Raw genomic sequence first — 25511 nt, forward strand, 5'->3', positions numbered from 1 at the left:
GAGAAAGAGCAGCATTCCCACTCCATGTGGCAACTGTGGGCACATGTACCCACTGGTCATGAAAATTTAACAGCCACAGTCTCATGATTCCAAACCACTGATTATATTGTGACTACAACCCCTGGCAAAAATGATGGAATCACCGGCCTCAGAGGATGTTCATTCAGTTGTTTAATTTTGTAGAAAAAAAGCAGATCACAGACAATGACACAAAACTAAAGTCATTTCAAATGGCAACTTTCTGGCTTTAAGAAACACTATAAGAAATCAAGAAAAAAAGATTGTGGCAGTCAGTAACGATTACTTTTTTTAGACCAAGCAGAGGAAAAAAATATGGAATCACCCTGTAAATTTTCATCCCCCAAATTAACACCTGCATCAAATCAGATCTGCTCATTGACATTGACCCTATGCCATGAAATTGACCCTATGTGTCTTTTGCAAGGAATGTTTTTTGCAGTTTTTGCTCTATGGCAAGATGCATTATCATCTTGAAAAATGATTTCATCATCCCCAAACATCCTTTCAATTGTCCAAAATATCAACATAAACTTGTGCATTTATTGATGATGTAATGACAGCCATCTCCCCAGTGCCTTACCTGACATGCAGCCCCATATCATCAATGACTGTGGAAATTTACATGTTCTCTTCAGGCAGTCATCTTTATAAATCTCATTGGAAAGGCACCAAACAAAAGTTCCAGCATCATCACCTTGCCCAATGCAGATTCGAGATTCATCACTGAATATGACTTTCATCCAGTCATCCACAGTCCACAATTGCTTTTCCTTAGCCCATTGTAACCTTGTTTTTTTCTGTTTAGGTGTTAATGATGGCTTTCGTTTAGCTTTTCTGTATGTAAATCCCATTTCCTTTAGGCGGTTTCTTACAATTTGGTCACAGACGTTGACTCCAGTTTCCTCCCATTCGTTCCTCATTTGTTTTGTTGTACATTTTTCGATTTTTGAGACATATTGCTTTAAGTTTTCTGTCTTGACGCTTTGATGTCTTCCTTGGTCTACCAGTATGTTTGCCTTTAACAACCTTCCCATGTTGTTTGTATTTGGTCCAGAGTTTAGACACAGCTGACTGTGAACAACCAACATCTTTTGCAACATTGCGTGATGATTTACTCTCTTTTAAGAGTTTGATAATCCTCTCCTTTGTTTCAATTGACATCTCTCGTGTTGGAGCCATGATTCATGTCAGTCCACTTGGTGCAACAGCTCTCCAAGGTGTGTTCACTCCTTTTAGATGCAGACTAACGAGCAGATCTGATATGATGCAGGTGTTAGTTTGGGGATGAAAATTTACAGGGTGATTCCATAATTTTTTCCTCAAAATTGAGTGAGTCCATATTTTTTTCCTCTGCTTGGTCTAAAAAAGTAACCGTTACTGACTGCCACAATCTTTTTTTTCTTGATTTCTTATAGTGTTTCTTAAAGCCAGAAAGTTGCCATTTGAAATGACTTTAGTTTTGTGTCATGTCTGTGATCTGCTTTTTTTTCTACAAAATTAAACAACTGAATGAACATCCTCTGAGGCCGGTGATTCCACAATTTTTTAAATGTGTGTGCCTGTGTGTGTGTGTATATATATATATATATATATATATATATATATATATATATATATATATATATATATATATATATATATATATATATATATATATATATATATATACACACACGAGGTCTATTAGAAAAGTATCCAACCTTATTATTTTTTTCAAAAACCATATGGATTTGAATCACGTGTGATTGCGTCAGACAAGCTTGAACCCTCGTGCGCATGCGTGAGTATTTCCACGCATGTCGGTTGCGTCATTCGCCTGTGAGCAGGCTTTGAGTGAGGAGTGGTCCAGCCCACTCGGCAGATTTTCATTGTCAGGAAATGGCGGAATGATTTGGGCTTTTTTTCCATCAGAATTTTTTCAGAAACTGTTAGAGACTGGCAGCTGGAAACCATTCGAAAAATTTATCTGGCTTTCGGTGAAAATTTTACGGGCTTCACAGAGAATAAGGACTGTTACTACAGCTTTAAGGACAGCTTTAAGGACGGCTTTAAGGACGCTCGGCGCGCCGCGCTCCATGCCGCCATCGAGAGCCACAAACCACCGGATCATTTCTAAACGGATGGCTCTGTGGATCCGAGACCGTCGTGTGCACTTTCTCTGGTTATCACAAGAGCTGGACATCAACCATTTTCCGGCAGATTTTACTTTTAACAAGAGATTTTGTCATGGAAAGCCGAGCGGAGGCTTCACGCGTCAAGACAGATTTGCTGATGGAGCGAGACAAAGGAACACCTCCGTTTTGGTCTCACAGGATGGCTTTGAGATGGCGTTCAGACAGCTGTCGGTGGTTTTTCCATCGAGTGATTATCCGATAAATTGTGGATGTGCCTGGACATGCCAGAACATGTCCCATGAGGCTTCATCACGGCGTTGCTGTGCGCCATGCGGCACTGCCGTGACGCGCGAAGCCTCCGCTCCTCTTTCCATGACAAAAACTCCTGTAACAGTGGAATGTGCCGTTCATTTCCAAAATGGACGCTGTGTTTTATCCGGGACGTCGTCTGACTAGCACAGGAATTGTGAAAAGACGTGGACATCAGCACTTTTTCGGCACATTGAGACAGACGTGCGGAGGAATTCCGTGTGTCGCGGCGGTGCCACATGGCGCAAAGCAACGCCGTGATGAAGCCTCACGGGACATGTTCTGGCATGTCCAGGTACATTCACAATTTATCGGATAATCACTCGATGGAAAAACCACCGACAGCTGTCTGAACGCCATCTCAAAGCCGTCCTGTGAGACCAAAACGGAGGTGTTCCTTTGTCTCGCTCCATCAGCAAATCTGTCTTGACGCGCGAAGCCTCTGCTCGGCTTTCCATGACAAAATCTCTTGTTAAAAGTGAAATCTGCCGGAAAATGGTTGATGTCCAGCTCTTGTGATAACCAGAGAAAGTGCACACGACGGTCTCGGATCCACAGAGCCATCCGTTTAGAAATGATCCGGTGGTTCGTGGCTCTCGATGGCGGCATGGAGCGCGGCGTGCCGAGCATCCTTAAAGCCGTCCTTAAAGCTGTAGTAACAGTCCTTATTCTCTGTGAAGCCCGTAAAATTTTCACCGAAAGCCAGATAAATTTTTTGAATGGTTTCCAGCTGCCAGTCTCTAACAGTTTCTGAAAAAATTCTGATGGAAAAAAAGCCCAAATCATTCCGCCATTTCCTGACAATGAAAATCTGCCGAGGGGGCTGGACCACTCCTCACTCAAAGCCTGCTCACAGGCGAATGACGCAACCGACAGGCGTGGAAAGACTCACGCATGCGCACGAGGGTTCAAGCAGCCTTTGTCTCAGGATGGGTGTAGTCTCTCATCGTTTGTTCTTTGCAAGGTAAATGGCGGCATGACTGGAGCAGCGCGACTGCAACAAATTTTGCCACAAACTCGGCAATAGCCAGGTGAAAACCATTCAGATTATTCAGACGGCTTGTGGTGACGATCCTCTGGGCATCACACAGATTAAGGAGCGGTACAACCAGTTTAAAGACGGCCACACAACAGTGGAGGGCGCGCCGTGCTCCGATCTGCATCAAAACACAGAAACGACCAGATCATTTCCAAAGTGAATGCTGTGATGATGTGGGACCATCGTGTGATTATCCGAGAAATTGCGGAAGAGGTAGACATCAGCATTTTTTCGGCACATTCCACTGTGACAGAAGATTTTGCCATGAAAAGAGTGGCGGTGAAATTCATCGGCACGAAGCTGATGGCGCAGCAACAGCGCCTCTGTGATGAAGTCTCACAGGACATGTTGTAACATGCCCAGCTCGTCAACCATTCAGAAGATTCAGACGGCTTTCGGTGGCTTTTCAGTCATGTGACTATCCAAGAAATTGTGGACAAGCTGGACATGTCAGGGCATGTCCTGTGCTGATGTCCAGCTCTTCCGCAATTTCTCGGATAATCACACGACGGTCCCACATCACCACAGCGTTCACTTTGTAAATGATCCGGTCGTTTCAGCGTGTTGATGCCGATCGGAGCGCGGTGCGCCCTCCACCGTTGTGCGGACGTCTTTAAACCGGTTGTACCGCTCCTTAATAAATGTGTGTGGAAAATTATTTTTTGCTTTATTTTTTCCTTGCCTATTTTTGATTGTAAATCTTTATTACACTTATAAAACACAACAAAAACATATATATTCTGAAAGCACAGGTTGTCCTGAAAAAAAAGAGACATAAAACTTGATTGTGGGATGCAGGGAGAGCTGTTAACAGCAATAATAAATCATTTATGCCAGGCAAGTGAACTGTCCAGAAAATGCCCTCAGACCCCAGAGGGATAATGAAATCACCTGCTGAGGTGATTGGTAGCAAGGAAAACCTGCAGGGTCTCTGCGTTTCATGGGACATGATTGCCCACCCCTGCTTTAGACTGACAAAAATACATACAGCAAGGAAAATAAGTATTTGAACACCCTGCGGTTTTGCAAGTTCTCCCACTTAGAAATCATGAAGGGGTCCTCTGTGTCTCTCACATGTTCACTGTGAGAGACATAATCTAAAAAAAAAAAAAAAAAAAATCCGGAAATCACAATATATGATTTTTTTAATAATTTATTTGTATGTTACTGCTGCAAATAAGTATTTGATCCCCTACCAACCAGCAAGAATTCTAGCTCTACAGACCTGTTAATTTTTCTTGAAGAAGCCCTCTTATTCTGCACTCTTTACCTGTATTAATTGCACCTTTTTGAACTTGTTACCTGTATAAAAGACACCTGTTCACACACTCAATCAATCACACTCCAACCTGTCCACCATAGCCAAGACCAAAGAGCTGTCTAAGGACACCAGGGACAAAACTGTAGGCCTGCACAAAGCTGGGATGGACTACAGGACAACAGGCAAGCAGCTTGGTAGAAGACAACAACTGTTATGATTATTTATTAGAAAGTGGAAGAAACACAAGATGACTGTCAATCTCCCTCGGTCTGGGATTCCATGCAAGATCTCACTTTGTGAGGTAAGGATGATTCTGAGAAAGCTCAGAACTACACAGGAGGGCCTGGTCAATGACCTGAAGAGAGCTGGGACCACAGTCACAAAGATTACATTAGTAACACATGATGCTGTCATGGTTTAAAATCCTGCAGGGCAGCAAGGTCCCCTTGCTCAAGCCAGCACATGTCCAGGCCCATTTGAAGTTCACCAGTGACCATCTGGATGATCCAGAGGAGGCATGGGAGAAGGTCATGTGGTCAGATGAGACCAGAAAAGAGCTTTTCGGAATCAACTCCACTTACCATGTTTAGAGGAAGAGAACAACCCCAAGAAAACCATCGCAAACGTGAAGCATGGGGGTGGAAACATCATACTCTGGGGGTGCTCTTCTGTAAAGTGGACAGGACGACTGCACCGTATTGAAGGGAGGATGGATGGGGTCATGTATTGCGAGATTTTGGCAAACAACCTCCTTCCCTCAGTAAGAGCATTGAAGATGGGTCATGGCTGGGTCTTCCAGCATGACAATGACCCCAAACACACAGCCAGGGCAACTAAGGAGGGGCTCCGTAAGACGCATTTCATGGTCCTGGAGTGGCCTGGCCAGTCTCCAGACCTGAACTCAATAGAAAATCTTTGGCGGGAGCTGAAACTCCAAACCTGAAAGATCTAGAGAAGATCTGTATGAAGGAGTGGATCAAAATCCCTGCTGCAGTGTGTGCAAACCTGGTGAAGAACTACAGGAAACGTTTGACTTCTGTAATTGCAAACAAAGGCTACTGTACCAAATATTAACACTGATTTTCACAGGTGTTAAATACTTACTTGCAGCAGTAACATACAAATAAATTATTAAAAAAATCATACATTGTGATTTCCGGATTTTTTTTTTTTTCTTTTTAGATTATGTCTCTCACAGTGGACATGCACCTAAGATGAAATTTCAGATCCCTCCGTGATTTCTAAGTAGGAGAACTTGCAAAATTGCAGGGTTTTCAAATACTTATTTTACTCACTGTATGTATGTATATATATATATATATATATATATAGAGAGAGAGAGAGAGAGAGAGAGAGAGAGAGAGAGAGAGAGAGAGAGAGAGAGAGAGAGAGAGAGAGAGAGAGAGAGAGAGAGAGACACATATGACAATAACAAATCATAATATATCCAGGGACAAAAAAAATAACTTTTACCGAAATGCAAATAATAGTGATCATCATAACCTAGCAGGTTTTTATGGAAGTCACTCTTTCAGTACATCTTTTTTTATAGCTTTTATTTACCTTAAAGGTTTTCTGTCAGTAATTTTTACATATCTTAAACATTTCTGTCCGTTTCACTTTTTCCCTCTTTTTTGTAAGGCATTATAATTTTGTGTGCATGTTCATTTTTGTGTGTGATACACACACTATAATGCATGAACGGGAATGGGAAAGACAGTAGATACGAAAAGGAAGAATTCAAACTCAATATTAAACTTTTTCTGCAGACAATCTGAGTTTGTTTTTCACACATCTAATGCAAAACATGCCAGTTTATAGAATATTTATGCTTACCTGAACTACTGCTGTCACTTTCTGCAAGATTATTATTAACACACACTGAAAGAAAACAGGAACAGTTGATAAATTAGTGTTGATGGGATCACAAATTGAAACTGATAAACATAATGACTGTAAAAGCTTTATTTATTCCCACTACTTTTGCCACTACACATAAAGCAGATGTGCACACACACACAGATGACACATAATGTGTGAAGCTGTGACAGCATCTGATGATTCATTACTTTCAAAAGGTTTGATGAGACAGATTTATTTTTAGCCAAAATTGTCTGACCACATGAAGCTTACAGGAAGAGTCTTACTTCCAGTAGCTTTTACAGTGTTTACGGTTGCTGTTTTACGATGAGGGGGGAAAACACTCAAGAGAAAAAGAGCAACAAACTGAAACATGTAAAGCATAGCTCTTGGTCATTTATTTCAACACATATTACTGTAGGAAAGAAAAGCACATGCATGACAAATATTCAGACATTTATTGGAGCAGGAAAAAAACAAAAAAAACTTTATTGGGGCCACATAAAAATAGTTTGTTACCAGAACAGACCATGACAAAACTGTTCTTTCTTTATCAAAATTAAACACTAACAAATCTGCTTATTGTGATGTATTTGTTTTACAAACAGGCCTAATTCAGATTAGTAGGCATACATTTTATGAATTTTATTTAACCTTTATTTCACCAAGTTAGCCCCATGGAGCTCGAGACCTCTTCTGCAAGGGAGACCTGGACAGTTATAAAGTTTCCAATCCACCTAACCAGCATGTCTTTATATGTGGGAGGAAACCGGATCACCTGGAGCAAAGCCACGCAAACATGGGGAGAACATGCAAACTCCACACAGAAAGGACACAGGTGGGAATCAAACCCATGTACATGTACCATATCTGCTGTATGGATGCAAATATGTACTGCAGGTTTGCTTCCGCATCACATGTGTATCAGCCAGATGTGACCATCTCATTTCACCATTCTGCATTTTTCACTTCATAATGATTTTCAGCTTTTCTAAAAATCAAGACACACGTTCCCATTCAATTGAAGGGGAAAGTGTGTCCATACTTTTGACTGGTACTGCATAAAATGTATTTCTGACATCCATACAGGACTTTTGGTTCACGCTCTCAGCTGATTCTTTTTGTGTGATCAGTCTATCACCTGGAAGCAAGTGTAAGTGATGAAACTTAGACTGGCCTTGATTTTGACATTCCAAGATCAGGCAAGGTAAAAACAAAAATGCCAGGTTTTGAAAGCCCACAAATGAGTCATATGTGGGTTTCAAAACATCCTGTCAAATTTAACCTTGATGCTCACAGACAAGTTCAGTTAAACTTTGATCACTTATAGCGGCCTTATGGTTCTACATAGGCCTATACAACCCCTGGCAAAAATTATGGAATCACCGGCCTCAGAGGATGTTCATTCAGTTGTTTAATTTTGTAGAAAAAAAGCAGATCACAGACATGACACAAAACTAAAGTCATTTCAAATGGCAACTTTCTGGCTTTAAGAAACACTATAAGAAATCAAGAAAAAAAGATTGTGGCAGTCAGTAACGGTTACTTTTTTAGACCAAGCAGAGGAAAAAAAATATGGAATCACTCAATTCTGAGGAAAAAATTATGGAATCACCCTGTAAATTTTCATCCCCCAAATTAACACCTGCATCAAATCAGATCTGCTCATTGACACTGACCCTATGCCATGACATTGACCCTACGTGTCTTTTTGCAAGGAATGTTTTTGCAGTTTTTGCTCTATGGCAAGATGCATTATCATCTTGAAAAATGATTTCATCATCCCCAAACATCCTTTCAATTGTCCAAAATATCAACATAAACTTGTGCATTTATTGATGATGTAATGACAGCCATCTCCCCAGTGCCTTTACCTGACATGCAGCCCCATATCATCAATGACTGTGGAAATTTACTTGTTCTCTTCAGGCAGTCATCTTTATAAATCTCATTGGAAAGGCACCAAACAAAAGTTCCAGCATCATCACCTTGCCCAATGCAGATTCGAGATTCATCACTGAATATGACTTTCATCCAGTCATCCACAGTCCACAATTGCTTTTCCTTAGCCCATTGTAACCTTGTTTTTTTCTGTTTAGGTGTTAATGATGCCTTATGTGACTCTTTTTTTGTATTAATGTAGACTTTCTTTCATTGGAAAAAGACATTGTGGCTTTGAATGGATTTACAGGCATTTCCACAAGAATATAAGTGACTTTTTTTTCACAATAAGGTATGTTAGTGATATTTTTGGAAATGTTTTAACAGTCTTTTTTAGTCTTCATGAATTTCATGTAGTTTAATTGTTCTGAGTTAATGCAGAATTTGGTTTACAATTAAAAGGAAAGTAATTCGAGGTCCTACTTCCACATCATATTCTGTTATTTCAGCATTATCATTGACAGTTCAAATGAAAGGATTAATCTTGGATCATTTAAATATGCACTTTTTTGAGATTTTTTTCTTTGAGGAGATGCTGAAAATGTATCATTAGGTACAAAATGAATTTGGTTTCTGGGGCCCAACGGGCGCTAGGCACCGACTCCAGGGGGGCTGTGCTCCCCAGACCCCTTGCAAATTTTGTATGCATCAAAATGTATCATTAGGTACAAAATGAATTTGGTTTCTGGGGCCCAACGGGCCCTAGACCCCGACTTCAGGGGAGTTGTGCTCCCCAGATACCCTGCAAATTTTCCTCGGATTACACAATTTTCATTTTGCAGTCTTGATAAAGGCAGCCTGTTAAAATCAAAACAAAAGGCTTATAAGTATTGTATTTAACTGTGTGATCATGCAGCCTGTAAAAAAATGTCCATGGCGACATTTCACGTTCATGTTCACAGTGGCAATAAACAGCTGAGAGCTGTGCAATAAAACAGCTACTGCACTGCGCGCACACACATTCCAGATCCTAATTCTGACAGACGCTCTCAAAGACAGTAAAATGAAAATAAAAGAAGAACCAGTCGGAGAACAATGCAGTTGCACTGTAAGTCCTCACTAAGGGATGGCCAACCAGAGAGCATGTTCAGGTTCACTATGTCCTGGGGCACGCCTTGTGATTGCCGGCCAGCAGCTCTGTCTGTCTGTCAGCTCACGTTCTGTGGCACGTTATATAGAAAAAGTCCATTATGTATTCTGACTTCGTCCAATTTAAGAAATACATTTTCGTGTCCAGGCAGCCTGTGAAAAACTGTGTCATGGAGATGTCCCACGTCCATGTACATAGCAGCAGTAAACCAGCATCCTGCCACACAAACAGCAGAGTCACCACACTTTAGGTTCCAAAATTTGACAGACTCGGAAAAATGTAAGCATTTTGGGGTGTGTTGTCTCCTGTATATCCTCTGTAAATGCGAGCCATCACTTTCAAATGTAAGGTCAAAAGCTTTGTTATTGGACGTAGCGGGTTAGTTTCACTTTGTCTGCCAGTCATCAGGATGTGTTGGCTTTTACTAAAATGAACATCACACGCCGAGAAATGCAGATAATTGCAGACTGACACATTTTTCCAGAAATGCACCTGCTAACACTCAGAGTGAGAAAAATAATTACCAGTAAAATACATCCAAGACCACAAATTATTAGTGCATATCCGAGGAGAGACTTACAGTCATGAGTACTTTTATGTTGTCTTGCTAACTGGGATTCTAAAAAAATGTGAAACATGTCCTCTCATGCTGAGATTGCTGTAATGATTTCCAAATAGACCATATTAAAAAAAAGTAACTGTTTATTGATGAGTGTAAAAGATTTTTTTTTTCAAAGTAGGAAATGTCCACTTCATTACATTATATCATTTACATTCCTAATACTAGGTGTGGGTTGGGTCTGGATTGGCTTGCAGTTCAGTCCACATCTTGAGAATCCTGGGGTTACAAAGTAATGAAGCCAGTGTAGTGGTAAAAGTTTGGGCCACATTTAAATTGTGGTCCATGGTAAATAGGTAGAGGGAAAATGCAGAGGTTATAGACTCATAGGTATGTTATAGTGTCAGGGACACTTTATCAGACTCCTGTATTAATGGTAATTGTGTAATGGATCCTAATTTAGACCGGTCTAACCCCAAAGCGCTGACCCTCTCTAAAATGGCTGGTAGGTTTTCGGAATTTTTCAACCATGCTGCATGTGTGGATCCATGGCGGCATCTCAATCCACATAGTAAAACATTCTCTTTCTTTTCAAATGTGCATCATACCTATTCTAGGATCGATTATTTTTTTATTGACCGAAGACTTTTGAACTCAGTAGAGACAGTTGAATATTCAGCCATTGTAGAATCAGACCACGCCCCTATAGTAATGAATCTCACTTTTTGCCAAAACTACAGTTGTCGGCCTCAATGGCGTTTTAATACCACACTACTGTCGGATAACACATTCTGCACTTCAATCGAAATAGCCATAAATAGATTTCTGGAAACTAACAGAATTGACGATGTGTCCCCATCACTGTTATGGGAAACCCTTAAAGCTTACCTCAGAGGAGAAATAATAGCATATTCTTCTTATATTAATAAAGAAAGAAAAAACAAAAACAACAGTTGACTGAAGCCATATTTGAATTAGATAAGATAAACTCCACATCCCCAAGCACTTTACTTCATAAGGAAAGGATATCATTACAAACACAGTATAACTTAATATCTACATCTGAAACCAAACGACTTATTATGAGATCGCGAGGGTTATATTATGAGCAGGGAGAAAAATCAGGACGTCTTTTGGCACATCAACTTAAGTCTAAGGCGGCGGCACAGATTATCTCAGAAACTGAAGATGAAATGGGAAGGACCACAACAGACCCCTTAAAAATTAATAATATTTTTAAAGATTTTTACTCTGATTTGTATAGCTCAGAATCTTTAAAGGACACAACATTGTTTAATAACTTTTTCAAAAATCTGGAAATCCCTACCCTATCTTCTAATCAAAGAGAATGCCTGGATGAACCAATCATATTGAGGGAAGTCAGCTCTGCCAATTCGGCCATGCAAAACGGCAAGTCACCAGGGCCGGATGGCTTCCCGATTGATTTTTATAAAAGATTCTCTATACAACTAGCCCCGCTGCTGTTAGATATGTTTGATGATGCTCTGTCAAAGGGCAAATTACCTGACTCTCTTAATGAAGCAATCATAACTCTTTTGTTAAAGCCAGGCAAGGATGCATCTAAGTGTGGGTCATACCGACCAATATCTCTTTTAAACACAGATATTAAAATCCTCTCCAAATTACTAGCTACACATTTGGAAAAATCACTGCCATATATACTCAACAAAAATATAAACGCAACACTTTTGGTTTTGCTCCCATTTTGTATGAGATTAACTCAACGATCTAAAACTTTTTCCACATACACAATATCACCATTTCCCTCAAATACTGTGCACAAACCAGTCTAAATCTGTGATAGTGAGCACTTCTCCTTTGCTGAGATAATCCATCCCACCTCACAGGTGTGCCATATCAAGATGCTGATTAGACACCATGATTAGTGCACAGGTGTGCCTTAGACTGCCCACAATAAAAGGCCACTCTGAAAGGTGCAGTTTTGTTTTATTGGGGGGGGATACCAGTCAGTATCTGGTGTATATATATATATATATATATATATATATATATATATATACACACACATACACAAACACTTCTGTACTTCCAGTCCCTCAATAAAGAAGCGGGCTGAGATTAGCCGATGATAACATACTGTAATCATACACAAACCATTAATTTTGACTGCATCAAAATTAATGCTTATCACTTAAAAACGAGTCATCATAACACGACATCCCACTTAAGAAAACTGTGGAATTAATCTGTGGTTCAGTTCTTAATGTTAGCAGATACATTCCATTTAGTGCACGCTAGGACGTTTCTAACAGCTACGTCACCTGTTGGAAACACTTGAGTACTCATGAGTATTTTGTAAGGTTGTAATGATATATGTATTTGTGTTGAACCATTTTGGTACGGGACGTTCGGTTCGGTACAGGGCTGTGCACGGGTAAGTTCGTGTTACTATAATTTCTGGACTATAGAGCGTACCTGAATATTAGCCGCACCCACCAATTTTAAAAAGAAAAAAAGAAATTGTACATAAATAAACCACACTTGTCTATAAGCTGCGGGTCTTCACGTTGTAACATGAGATATTTACACAGAAAGATGTTAGAAAGAAAGAATTTTTAACTTTTAATTAAATACGTACCGTAAATGCTGTTTTTTTTTTTCCTGAAGTGTTACACATAAATACTGACACGCACATCATCCAGCGCGCACGCACGGTGTCCCTGCTCCATACGGAGAACTGAGTAATTTTATAACTTTTTCTTGAGATTTCATTGCATGTGTAGCCAGGATCGCATGGAGTCTGTGGTAAATGAGACATTATTGAGGCGCAGTGACTTTTTCGACTTGTTGCGCCAAGACAGAGAATAGGTGGGGAGGGGGGACTCCACTCCGCTAACTGATCTGACGGAGCAAAGTGCTGCAGAGTGACTATTCTTCACTAAAACACAGAGGTAAGACTTTATATTTTCATTGTGTGTGTGTGTGTGTGTGTGTGTGTGTGTTTGAATTCACACCATATGAGGAGCGCAGCTTTCAGGAAATCAATTGACAGCATCAATTGAAATATTTGTTGTTTATTTGAGAACATTTTATTTAACTATTACCAGGCAGCACTTTGCAATTATCGTATTTTCCTGTTTGTATAATGTTACAATAAATTGTTGGTTTCAACAACAAGCAAATTTAGGTTTTGCATTTTGTTTCCATACTGTATCGAAACTTAATTGAACCGTGACCTCAAAATCGAAGTACGTATCGAACCGTGATTTTTGTGTATAGTTACACCCCTAGTATTTTATTTTCATCCGTCTCCGCAGCTGTTTGTTGCGAATGCCGTATACTTTGAAACCGATCACGGAAATGCACAAAGTAATCACGGTGGATCATCAGATGGTCACTAACAGCCTAAATCTAAATTGTTATGATTTTGATGCGACATGTCCTTTAACCCAAAATTAAATCATTTCCCTGTTTGACACTACTGTCATGGCAAAGGTTGACAGCGACAGTATGACATCTGAGTTCAAGGTTCAGCTAACAGGTGCCTGTTCAAACTAAGCAAGTTAGCTAACAGTTTGCAGTCATTCACATTTGGGTACGAGAAAGCCAGACTTCTGCGGCATCTTCTATCACTGTACATTATGACACTAAAGCAGTAAAGATGTCACCATCTAAGTGTGCAAAAATCAAATCAAATCAATTTTATTTATATAGCGCCAAATCACAACAAACAGTTGCCCCAAGGCGCTTTATATTGTAAGGCAAAGCCATACAATAATTACGGAAAAACCCCAACGGTCAAAACGACCCCCTGTGAGCAAGCACTTGGCGACAGTAGGAAGGAAAAATTCCCTTTTAACAGGAAGAAACCTCCAGCAGAACCAGGCTCAGGGAGGGGCAGTATTCTGCTGGGACTGGTTGGGGCTGAGGGAGAGAACCAGGAAAAAGACATGCTGTGGAGGGGAGCAGAGATCAATCACTAATGATTAAATGCAGAGTGGTGCATACAGAGCAAAAAGAGAAAGAAACACTCAGTGCATCATGGGAACCCCCCAGCAGTCTAAGTCTATAGCAGCATAACTAAGGGATGGTTCAGGGTCACCTGATCCAGCCCTAACTATAAGCTTTAGCAAAAAGGAAAGTTTTAAGCCTAATCTTAAAAGTAGAGAGGGTGTCTGTCTCCCTGATGCGAATTGGGAGCTGGTTCCAGAGGAGAGGAGCCTGAAAGCTGAAGGCTCTGCCTCCCATTCTACTCTTACAAACCCTAGGAGCTACAAGTAAGCCTGCAGTCTGAGAGCGAAGCGCTCTATTGGGTTGATATGGTACTACGAGGTCCCTAAGATAAGATGGGACCTGATTATTCAACGTATAATTGCGTAACAATGAAAATTTAAGCAATGCTGTCTAATAATACTGCCTAAGGGAAGCATGTATAAAGTGAATAAAATTGGTCCTAGCACAGAACCTTGTGGAACTCCATAATTAACCTTAGTCTGTGAAGAAGATTCCCCATTTACATGAACAAATTGTAATCTATTAGATAAATATGATTCAAACCACCGCAGCGCAGTGCCTTTAATACCTATGGCATGCTCTAATCTCTGTAATAAAATTTTATGGTCAACAGTATCAAAAGCAGAACTGAGGTCTAACACAACAAGCACAGAGATGAGTCCACTGTCTGAGGCCATAAGAAGATCATTTGTAACCTTCACTAATGCTGTTTCTGCACTATGATGAATTCTAAACCCTGACTGAAACTCTTCAAATAGACCATTCCTCTGCAGATGATCAGTTAGCTGTTTTACAACTACCCTTTCAAGACTTTTTGAGAGAAAAGGAAGGTTGGAGATTGGCCTATAATTAGCTAAGATAGCTGGGTCAAGTGATGGCTTTTTAAGTAATGGTTTAATTACTGCCACCTTAAAAGCCTGTGGTACATAGCCAACTCATAAAGATAGATTGATCATATTTAAGATCGAAGCATTAATTAATGGTAGGGCTTCCTTGAGCAGCCTGGTAGGAATGGGGTCTAATAGACATGTTGATGGTTTGGAGGAAGTAACTAATGAAAATAACTCAGAGAGAACAATCGGAGAAAAAGAGTCTAACCAAATACCGGCATCACTGAAAGCAGCCAAAGAGAACGATATGTCTTTGGGATGGTTATGAGTAATTTTTTCTCTAATAGTTGAAATTTTATTAGCAAAGAAAGTCATGAAGTCATTACTAGTTAAAGTTAAAGGAATACTCGGCTCAATAGAGCTCTGACTCTTTGTCAGCCTGGCTACAGTGCTGAAAAGAAACCTGGGGTTGTTCTTATTTTCTTCAATTAGTGATGAGTAGTAAGATGTCCTAGCTTTACGGAGGGCTTTTTTTATAGAGCAACAGACTCTTTTTCCAGGCTAAGTGAAGATCTTCTAAATTAGTGAGACGCCATTTCCTCTCCAACTTACGGGTTATCTGCTTTAAGCTGCGAGTTTGTGAGTTATACCACAGAGTCAGGCACTTCTGATTTAAGGCTCTCTTTTTCAGTGGAGCTACAGCATCCAAAGTTGTCCTCAATGAGGATATAAAACTATTGACGAGATAATCTATCTCACTCACAGAGTTTAGGTAGCTACTCTGCCCTGTGTTGGTATATGGCATTGGAGAACATAAAGAAGGAATCATATCCTTAAACCTAGTTACAGCACTTTCTGAAAAACTTCTACTGTAATGAAACTTATTCCCCACTGCTGGGTAGTCCATCAGAGTAAATGTAAATGTTATTAAGAAATGATCAGACAGAAGGGGGTTTTCAGGGAATACTGTTAAGTCTTCAATTTCCATACCATAAGTCAGAACAAAATCTAAGGTATGATTAAAGTGGTGGGTGGACTCATTTACATTTTGAGCAAAGCCAATCGAGTCTAACAATAGATTAAATGCAGTGTTGAGGCTGTCATTCTCAGCATCTGTGTGGATGTTAAAATCGCCCACTATAATTATCTTATCTGAGCTAAGCACTAAGTCAGACAAAAGGTCCGAAAATTCACAGAGAAACTCACAGTAACGACCAGGTGGATGATAGATAACAACAAATAAAACTGGTTTTTGGGACTTCCACTTTGGATGGACAAGACTAAGAGTCAAGCTTTCAAATGAATTAAAGCAAAAAAAGAAAGGCTGACCAAGAATACCGTGTTTTCAAATGTGTCTGGACAGAGAAATAAGCATCCATTTTAATGCAATTCAGCACAAAGCCCTTGTGATTGATTTCCACAGAGACTGTTGGAATTGTGAAGCCTGGAAATGTTAAACACCACTACGAGACAAAGCACAGACATTTTAAACAGCAATATTCTCAGAATATGGAGGTGAGGACAACACAGCTTTGACAGTTAAATTCTTCCTATGAATCAATAAACAAGTTGTTTGTGAGATCTATGACAAGTCAGATAGAGTGACTGAAGTCTCCCTTAGAGTCGGGTGGGTGCTGGGCAACAACAAAAAGACCTTTTCTGACGCAGATGTAGTTAAGGAGTGTATAAATGAGACAGCTGAGGTTGTATTTGAGAGAAAGGAGAGACAACAGATGTCAGAGAAATTCAAGAAAATTCCATAATCCAACAATGCTTTGACAGGGAGAACAGAGTTGCTTTCTGATGACGGAGTAAACTGCAGATAAGTGACAATATAAAGGACACAAAGTGCACTTCACCTGTGATGGATGAGTCAACAGTTGGCACGAAACCAACCCCAGTTATGTGCCTGTCAGACATTTCAGAATGTGAATACACCAGTCAGTGATATGTGCCATTCTCAGAATGCAATATTTAGATGACATGGAGACTATGTTGAAGCTTTTAAACTACCTGAGAGCCTCCTGTCCTTCAGCAGCATCTTTGGTCAGCATTCCTCACTGAACAGGGCATTAATCTTGGTTGTTTGAGTTTTGTTGTGTTGTGGGTGGGACTGTGAGATTGAGACCGATAAGTGGTGAGAAAGACGCACAGAGAAAGAATGGACCTACTGTTGAACCTGCATCAGACAGTACTTGGATTTTCTGAGGAATGATGACAGCATCGAGCTTGTAGCCTTTTTGGTGGACATAACGTTTCATCTAAATGAGATTAAACTGAAGTTCCTCGGCAAAAGCAGCATAGTGTAATCTGATGGCAGCAGCACGCTCCTCTGAAACGCAGCTGGACATCTTCAAGAGTGACATCAGAGGGGCACATCTCCACCTTCCAAATCTCCTCCAGTAAATTAATGGCAATCACCATCATGTTTCCTTTGTAGAGAGGCCGGAAGAAAATTTCAGCCAGTCCTTTGATCAATCAGTAATCAATCAACCAACATTTATTTCTATCGCCCTTTACAGCAGCCAGATAGTGTCCAAAGTGCTTGACAGTAAAATAAAAGATCATGAATTCACAAATATAAAACAAACATACAATAGGGTAAAAACGGCACATCAAAAAAACATGTCACAGCACCACTAGGTATTAAAAGCCAGTTAAATAAGTCTTGAGCTTTGATTTAAAAAGTTCTGGGTCAGAAATAGTGCATAAATCAGGAGGTGACTTGTTCTACATTCTGGGTTTAGCTACCACAAAAGCACGAACACCCCAGAGTTTATATTTTGACCTCGGAATGTCTAAGTAAAGTTGACAAGACGCCCATAACGCCCTACTGTAAGTGCGGAGAGTTAAATTTTTAGGCAAGTGGGAGGGTGCAGGCCATTAATAGCTTTAAAAAAGCCAGTGGAGTGAGTAAAGTACAAGTGTAACATGCTCACGTCTGGACGTGTTTGTTATATCCACCAGGATATATATGAATATCCACCAGGTCCTGTTGCTCATCAAATAAAAATAAAAGGACTTAATATGAACTACAAGCGAACTTTGTATGTGCGGTTTTTCAACAGTGACTGTTTCAAGGAGGATCTGTTGGGCCTAATTCCACTGGAAGAACAAACAACAGGGGAAATAATTTTCCAAAAGATTATTGCTTTTTTTAAAGACAATGGACTGGACCTGGAGCGTATTAACCTGCTGGTTACAGATGGAGCTCCCTCGATGACAGGAAGGGTCAAAGGACTGTCTGCACAACTGTCTGCTGTTGCACCAAAACTACAGTCTGTCCACTGTCTCGTTCACCAGAGTGTCCTCTGCTCTCAGCTTAGTGGTGAGTTGAAAAGTACCATGGACTCTGTGATTGCTGAGGTGAACTTTATCAGAGCAACATCCAGTCTTCAGCACAGGTTGTTTCGCAGACTACTTGGTGATATATCAGCTGAGTACTCTGACCTACTTTTACACATCGTCAGGTGGTCTGTGAACTGAGGGAGGAAATTATCACCTTTCTATGTGAATGCAAGCACAAGAAGGCTGAAACATTTCTGACAAAAATGCTGGATGAGAAATTTGTCTCAGAAATGTGCTTTTTAAGTTTTTTTTTTTTGTTTGTTTGTTTTTTTTTTGCTTTTCAAGTGATTTCATGCATCATTTGAATGGTCTTAATCTGAGTCAGGTCTGAGTCAGGGGAGGGACAAAACAGTGGTTGATGTGGTTGAAAGGCTGACTGCTTTTATTAAAAAAACTAGACATTTTCGCATGTGATCTTAATGACAGGCTGCTGCACTTTCCACACTCAGTGACTTCATTAGTATATACTTTTGATGTTCTGTTAAATAAAAAGGGAAAAAGAAATGTAGTAGTATTTGTCTCAATAGTACATCCAAGAGTAATAGTACAGGTGATGGTGAATTTTTCAATACATTATCAATTATTAATGTCTTTACTTTGATTTGCTGTAATATGCTATCAATTATTAATATCTTCACTTTGATTTGTTGTCTTTGATTTTGTCTTTTATGTCATTATATACACATATATGCATATACACATGTTTCATTTATATAATGTGTTTCATTTAATATTACTCTCTTAGTTAATCACTGGATTGCTAAAGTAGTTATATTCACTGAACTGTTTGAGTAATCATTAAACTGCTCACACAGGAAGATGAACAGATGAACTTTGGCTCACATGGCAGGTGTTAAAGTGCAGACTGTTTTGCTAAAGACCATGCTTTTGCTGAGCACAGATGTACATTTTAATTAACAGTCCAGCCTTGAGAAGAGAGTGGTGTGACATGCACGCCAGTTCAGGGTTGCAGGCTGTTATGAGAAGACCCGTGAAACTGGAGGTTTTAAAGCCATAACAATTTTTATATCGATGTGAGAATAGACTTTGTGGCCCTACTTGTTTGGTATTTTGTCATTCCCATATGTCTGTATGCAAGTTATTCTAATAAATACAGGAAGCAAGTGGGCGGGGCCCTTCAGAGCTGATGAGACGGACGGTGACGAGGGTTCACGCTCGTTCTGCTCTCTCCTGATTCAGGAAAAGAAATTTAGTGTCTCCTACATGATTATTTTCTGTGTTAACTGAGTTGTTCTTTTTCAGGTCCAACTCTGAACAACTCTGACAACAGGTCAAAAGAATGTCCGGCCCACAGATCATAGTATTCTGACAAATTTGGCCCCCGGAAAAATATAGTTGAATAGCCCTGCTTTAGAGTGTCTTTGTTTTAAGCAGCTTTTTTTTTTTTTTTTTTGCTTTACATGTCTGATGAGTCTTTGATGTACTTTTTTTTTTAACTTGGTCTTTGTTAAGGCACCTTGACACTTCCACGAATTCGATCCCAGCGCTGCCGCGCAATTTGTTGCGCCAATGTGTGCAGCTTGACGCCGTGCCATATAAAATAATCATTTCGTAGTCAATGATGTATTTGCTCTCAGACATTGGCTGATGAAACCATTCTCTCATCGTGCCCAGAATCCAAGAGAAATTATCTCCAGCTGCAGCTTGTCATTTGGAATCTTGACTCAAATGTAATTACTTATAATACAAGTGAAGCGACGTGCATGGTACAGGGAGTCCCAAAGAGAAAGTGTCAAATTTTGAGTCCACATTGAAACAGGAAATGTCAAAAACTTCCTTGATCGGCACTTCCAGGATTGGCAGAGTTCAGTGGCAAGTTCACACTGAAACAAAGTGCCAAATTCTGAGTCAACAAATTTTTAGCCATGCATATGCTCCCCAGAAGCATTTACTGAAAAAAAGTTTGAAAGACCTAAATTACATGGTGAGAACTCTTTTCCACGCATGTAAAGCCCCTTTCACACCGGGGCTGCTTCCAGTTGCATTGTCATGACGACGCTGCGTGGAAGCAACGCCACAAGAGCGCGAGAGAAGCAAAGGACGAAGCAAATCTGACGCCAAAAATTAAACATGTTTAATTTTTTGCGTCCTGTGCTCGACACAGAAATTAAGTGGTTTCAGCGCAAGTCAGAGCAACAGGACGTTATTCAACGTGACTGGAAGCCACACCCTCACAAGACAACATTACCCGATGCCAAATTATAATTCCTGGTGTGTTCCATTGTTCCTGAAGTATAAATCACGCAGGATTGCTTTTATACCGTGTACACAATGCAGTAAAAACTACATGCTCAAAAAAGAGTACAGAAAAAAAATGTTGATTGCAGCTACTCGCTCTTCTCTCACAAAAGTGTTTAAATAAAATCCATAAAAGTCCTGCTCACAGACTGACTGCCAGAGACAGGACATTTCCACATCCAGTAAAAAGTCCAGACATCTCCAGTCTACTCAGAGATGATTTGTTCACGCTCGCACATGTGAACAATTAAAAGAAATGAAAAAAAAAACTGTCTGGCTGCAGGCAGTTAGTTCCTTGTTCTCTCCTCAAACTTTCTCATCACTGTGTTAAAAAACAGGACAAAAAAGGACATAAGTCCTGCTCACAGACTGATTGCCAGAGACAGGACATGTCCACATCAAATCGAACTCCAGACATCTCCACATTTGCTCACGGACGGTTCGCTCACGCGCACGTGCGCACATCTCAAGGTCAAAGGAGGAAAGATAAACTATAACAGAACTCAGAGCGCAGACCTGCAGCTCAGCACAAGAACAAATATAAACTACAACCCCTGGCAAAAATTATGGAATCACCGGCCTCGGAGGATGTTCATTCTGTTTAATTTTGTAGAAAAAAAGCAGATCACAGACATGACACAAAACTAAAGTAATTTCAAATGGCAACTTTCTGGCTTTAAGAAACACTATAAGAAATCAAGAAAAAAAGATTGTGGCAGTCAGTAACGGTTACTTTTTTAGACCAAGCAGAGGAAAAAAATATGGACTCACTCAATTCTGAGGAATAAATTATGGAATCACCCTGTAAATTTCCATCCCCAAAACTAACACCTGCATCAAATCACATCTGCTCGTTGACATTAACCCTATGTCATGAAATTGACCCTATGTGTCTTTTTGCAAGCAATGTTTTCACAGTTTTTGCTCTATGGCAAGATGCATTATCTTCTTGAAAAATGATTTCATCATCCTTAAACATCAGAAAAGTGTCCAAAATATCAACGTAAACTTGTGCATTTATTAATGATGCAATGACAGCCATCTCCCCAGTGCCTTTACATGACATGCAGCCCCATATCATCAATGACTGTGGAAATTTACATGTTCTCTTCAGGCAGTCATCTTTATAAATCTCATTGGAACGCCACCAAACAAAAGTTCCAGCATCATCACCTTGCCCAATGCAGATTCGAGATTCATCACTGAATATGACTTTCATCCAGTCATCCACAGTCCACGATTGCTTTTCCTTAGCCCATTGTAACCTTGTTTTTTTCTGTTTTTTCTGCTTTCGTTTAGCTTTTCTGTATGTAAATCCCATTTCCTTTAGGCGGTTTCTTACAGTTCGGTCACAGACGTTGACTCCAGTTTCCTCCCATTCGTTCCTCATTTGTTTTGTTGTGCATTTTCGATTTTTGAGACATATTGCTTTAAGTTTTCTGTCTTGACGCTTTGATGTCTTCCTTGGTCTACCAGTATGTTTGCCTTTAACAACCTTCCCATGTTGTTTGTATTTGGTCCAGAGTTTAGACACAGCTGACTATGAACAACCAACATCTTTTGCAACATTGCGTGATGATTTACCCTCTTTTAAGAGTTTGATAATCCTCTCCTTTGTTTCAACTGACATCTCTCGTGTTGGAGCCATGATTCATGTCAGTCCACTTGGTGCAACAGCTCTCCAAGGTGTGATCACTCCTAACAAGCAGATGTGATTTGATGCAGGTGTTAGTTTTGGGGATGAAAATTTACAGGGTGGTTCCATAATTTATTCCTCAGAATTGAGTGAGTCCATATTTTTTCCTCTGCTTAGTCTAAAAAAGTAACCGTTACTGACCGCCACAATCTTTTTTTCTTGATTTCTTATAGTGTTTCTTAAAGCCAGAAAGTTGCCATTTGAAATGACTTTAGTTTTGTGTCATGTCTGTGATCTGCTTTTTTTCTACAAAATTAAACAACTGAATGAACATCCTCCGAGGCCGGTGATTCCATAATTTTTGCCAGGGGTTGTAGAAGAGAACCCAGAGGCTGCAGCCAAACTGTGCAGTCTGACTTCTCTGTGCGGAGAACCTGCAGGCTGTGTTCTCACCTCCTCTCTGCCCCTGCTGCGCGCACCTGACGCAGATATTCCTGCATCGTCAACTGGAAGTGGGCCCGGTGTGAAAGGGGCTTAAGATGCAAATAAAGAAAATGCTTAAGTGGCAGAGGGTGCTTAAAATGCTAAAATACTTAAAATGGTGACGATAAAGAGGGCCGTAGTTGGAAGGTCTGGAACAGAAGATTTTTTGCAGTTATTTTGCTCCGAGCATATTTACTGAAAATAAAGTGTGACGGACCTAAATGAGATGGTGAGGACTTTTTCCAGGCAACTGAGAATGTAAATAAAGAAAATGCTTAAAGTGGCAGGGGGTTAAGAGGGCCGTAGTTGAGATATTTAGCCATGCTAATGTTCTCCAGAAGCATTTACTGAAAAAAGTCTGGAGGACCTAAATGACAATGTGAGATGCTGAAGAGCGTCGCTCATTCATGTCCATGACATATACATATTATTTATATTGTAATGGATTGGTAAAACAGTTATGAGTTAGATAATGTATCTGTAAAGTTATGTTTATTATAGATATAACGTCTCTTCATAATTTTAGGTTCAGATGCCGTGTGTGCTATGACACACATTGACATGCAGTGTTTTCGAATAGGCTGCGCAATGTTCATGACTAGTTCATGCAAGTGGCACAAAATTTATGCATGACAGAAATTTTGAACATTTCAAAATTTTCTTTGCGCACTGGCACACAGCCGCACACAGTTCACGATGAGTTTACTCATTAGCATGCAAGATTGTGTGCCAGTGCGGGGATGACAGCCACCTTGTATCACCTTGACACTTGCAAGAATTTTACTATTAGAATGGCCTAACCAGCTGGTCACCCCATCTGAATCTGGTCTGCTTGAGGTTTCTTCCTCAAAGTATCACCAGAGGGAGTTTTTCCTTACCACTGTCACCTACATTCTTGCTCAGAGGGGTTGGTAAAGTTAGATCTTACCCTTGTGAAGCACCATGGGGCAACTTTTTTGTGATTTGGTGGTACATAAATAAACTGACTGATTTAAGTAGCAGATAAAAGTTAAACAGTGACATGTTTTAGACTAGGCTTGAATGCATTTTATCTCAGACTGCCTTAAACTTGAATATGTGTTGCTTATAAGTTATATGCCATTTGCATATCACCAGTCGTTCCAGACCTTTGACCATGAGAAGAAATCAGATTTAGAATATTGAATGTAAAGTCTGAGGATCCGTGTTATAGCCTATTATGCATAGTATGCATGACAGAAGATACAGACCAGTGACCTGCCCACGACAGGCACAATGTGCGGTACCACCCACCACACAGTCTGCACGCTTAATAACTTCTAAGTCCGTCCAGCAGCTGCCCTGTTACAGGGCTCCAGATTGCAACCAAAGCATGCAAGTTCAAATTTCACCTGGTTGCATTTGTAGAAGTGCATGAACATTTATTTTGTTAGCAGCTACCACTGGCCATTGCAGCTGTAAGGGTACTTGACAAAATGCAATGTAACTTTTAGTATGGAGTGACAATGACATTCAATTAGTTGTGTGCAGAGAAAAGGGAGAAGGAAGATGTGCACGTTTTGCTTTCTGGTCCACCCAAAGCAGCCCTGGGGCCTGACACTAAAGTGCAGAAATAATAACTCCGAAATATCAGGAGTTGAGAATGGAATGTGTGCAGATATCATTCAGATCTGTGAGTGTGCTCTGTGTCTTCTTCATGCCACCCTGTACTGTGGGCTGGGAGCAGCTGGAAGCAACGATTTGTGGCTTGATGACCCCTGAGCGCGGCACCTCTGAAGGAATACCCATAGGTGGAAAACTAGCAGACATTACAATGATTTTAAAGGAAAGTGTAGCTTTAAAATGATCAACCACAATGTATAATCCAAAACCTATAGTTGATAGGCCTTGCGTGTGCGCATATATGAGCTTTTGACAAGAGTGGAAGTTGTACAAATCAAGGAATATTTGTAGATCACCCTCTGTGCATTTGCAAAAATTAATGTGACACATTTTAGAGACTGTGAAGCACGCAGGAGTACAGTCTAGCAATTAGCTTTGAGTTAAGCCCCTTTCACATTGGTGTATTCGTAGAGCTGCGTATGCAGCGTTGTGTTTCATTTAAATATGCCCGAAATGTGCACGTACTCAGCCTTTTTCAGTGTTCGTTTCATACTTGCAGCTGTGTGTGTTCACTTTTTAATGTGTGCACACAGTCGTGTGTACCATGCTGCTATTAAACCAGTTGAGTGCTATTTTCTGCCTCTGTGGAAGTGCGCTCTGTTCTCTACTGCAGGTGTGGTGCAGCTCAAAAACAGTCATTTAACATTATTATTATTAATTAATTAGTTGGTTTGTTTGTTTTATTTTTTTGTCTTGGTGGATCACTTTCATTGTGTCCAGATGCTGCTGAGTCTGGCTGTGGTAAAGGCTGCCCTGAACGAAACACTGCGACTCGTTAAACCTTTAAACCTCCGGTTGCTCTGATCAGGTCCGCTGATTTGATCAGACCTGATCGATCAGGGCGTCTGATGAGCGCACAGACATGCAGCGAGTGCGTGTTTATTTTAAAGATTCGCAGCTCTTTTCAGGTTTGATCAGACCTGATTGATCAGGGTGTTTGATGAGCGCACCGACATGCAGCGAGTGCGCTTTTATTTTAAAGAGTCACAGCTCTTTTCAGGTTTGATCAGACATGATTGATCAGGGTGTTTGATGAGCGCACCGACATGCAGTGAGTGCGCTTTTATTTTAAAGTCACAGGTTTGATCAGACACAGAGAGAGAGAGGGAGGGAGAGCGCGCGCG

The 25511-nt window shown here is 40.3% G+C and overlaps 1 protein-coding gene across 3 annotated transcripts in view; it reads right to left on the bottom strand.

Moving 5' to 3' along the window:
• si:dkeyp-97b10.3 (NACHT, LRR and PYD domains-containing protein 1b allele 3) overlaps window positions 1-25511 on the bottom strand; it is a 136507-nt gene that overhangs the window by 57455 nt on the left and 53541 nt on the right. For 2 of the 3 annotated variants that reach the window (XM_034168289.1, XM_034168288.1), the window contains exon 3: window positions 6581-6625. The exons of the other annotated variant lie outside the window; for it this stretch is intronic. In XM_034168289.1, coding sequence (XP_034024180.1) covers window positions 6581-6625 — 45 coding nt within the window. The remainder of the gene's footprint in view (window positions 1-6580; window positions 6626-25511) is intronic. 3 annotated transcript variants of the gene reach the window in all.

The sequence above is a fragment of the Thalassophryne amazonica genome, chromosome 4 (genome assembly GCF_902500255.1).
Source record: "Thalassophryne amazonica chromosome 4, fThaAma1.1, whole genome shotgun sequence".
In the NCBI taxonomy this organism is placed as follows: Eukaryota; Metazoa; Chordata; class Actinopteri; order Batrachoidiformes; family Batrachoididae; genus Thalassophryne; species Thalassophryne amazonica.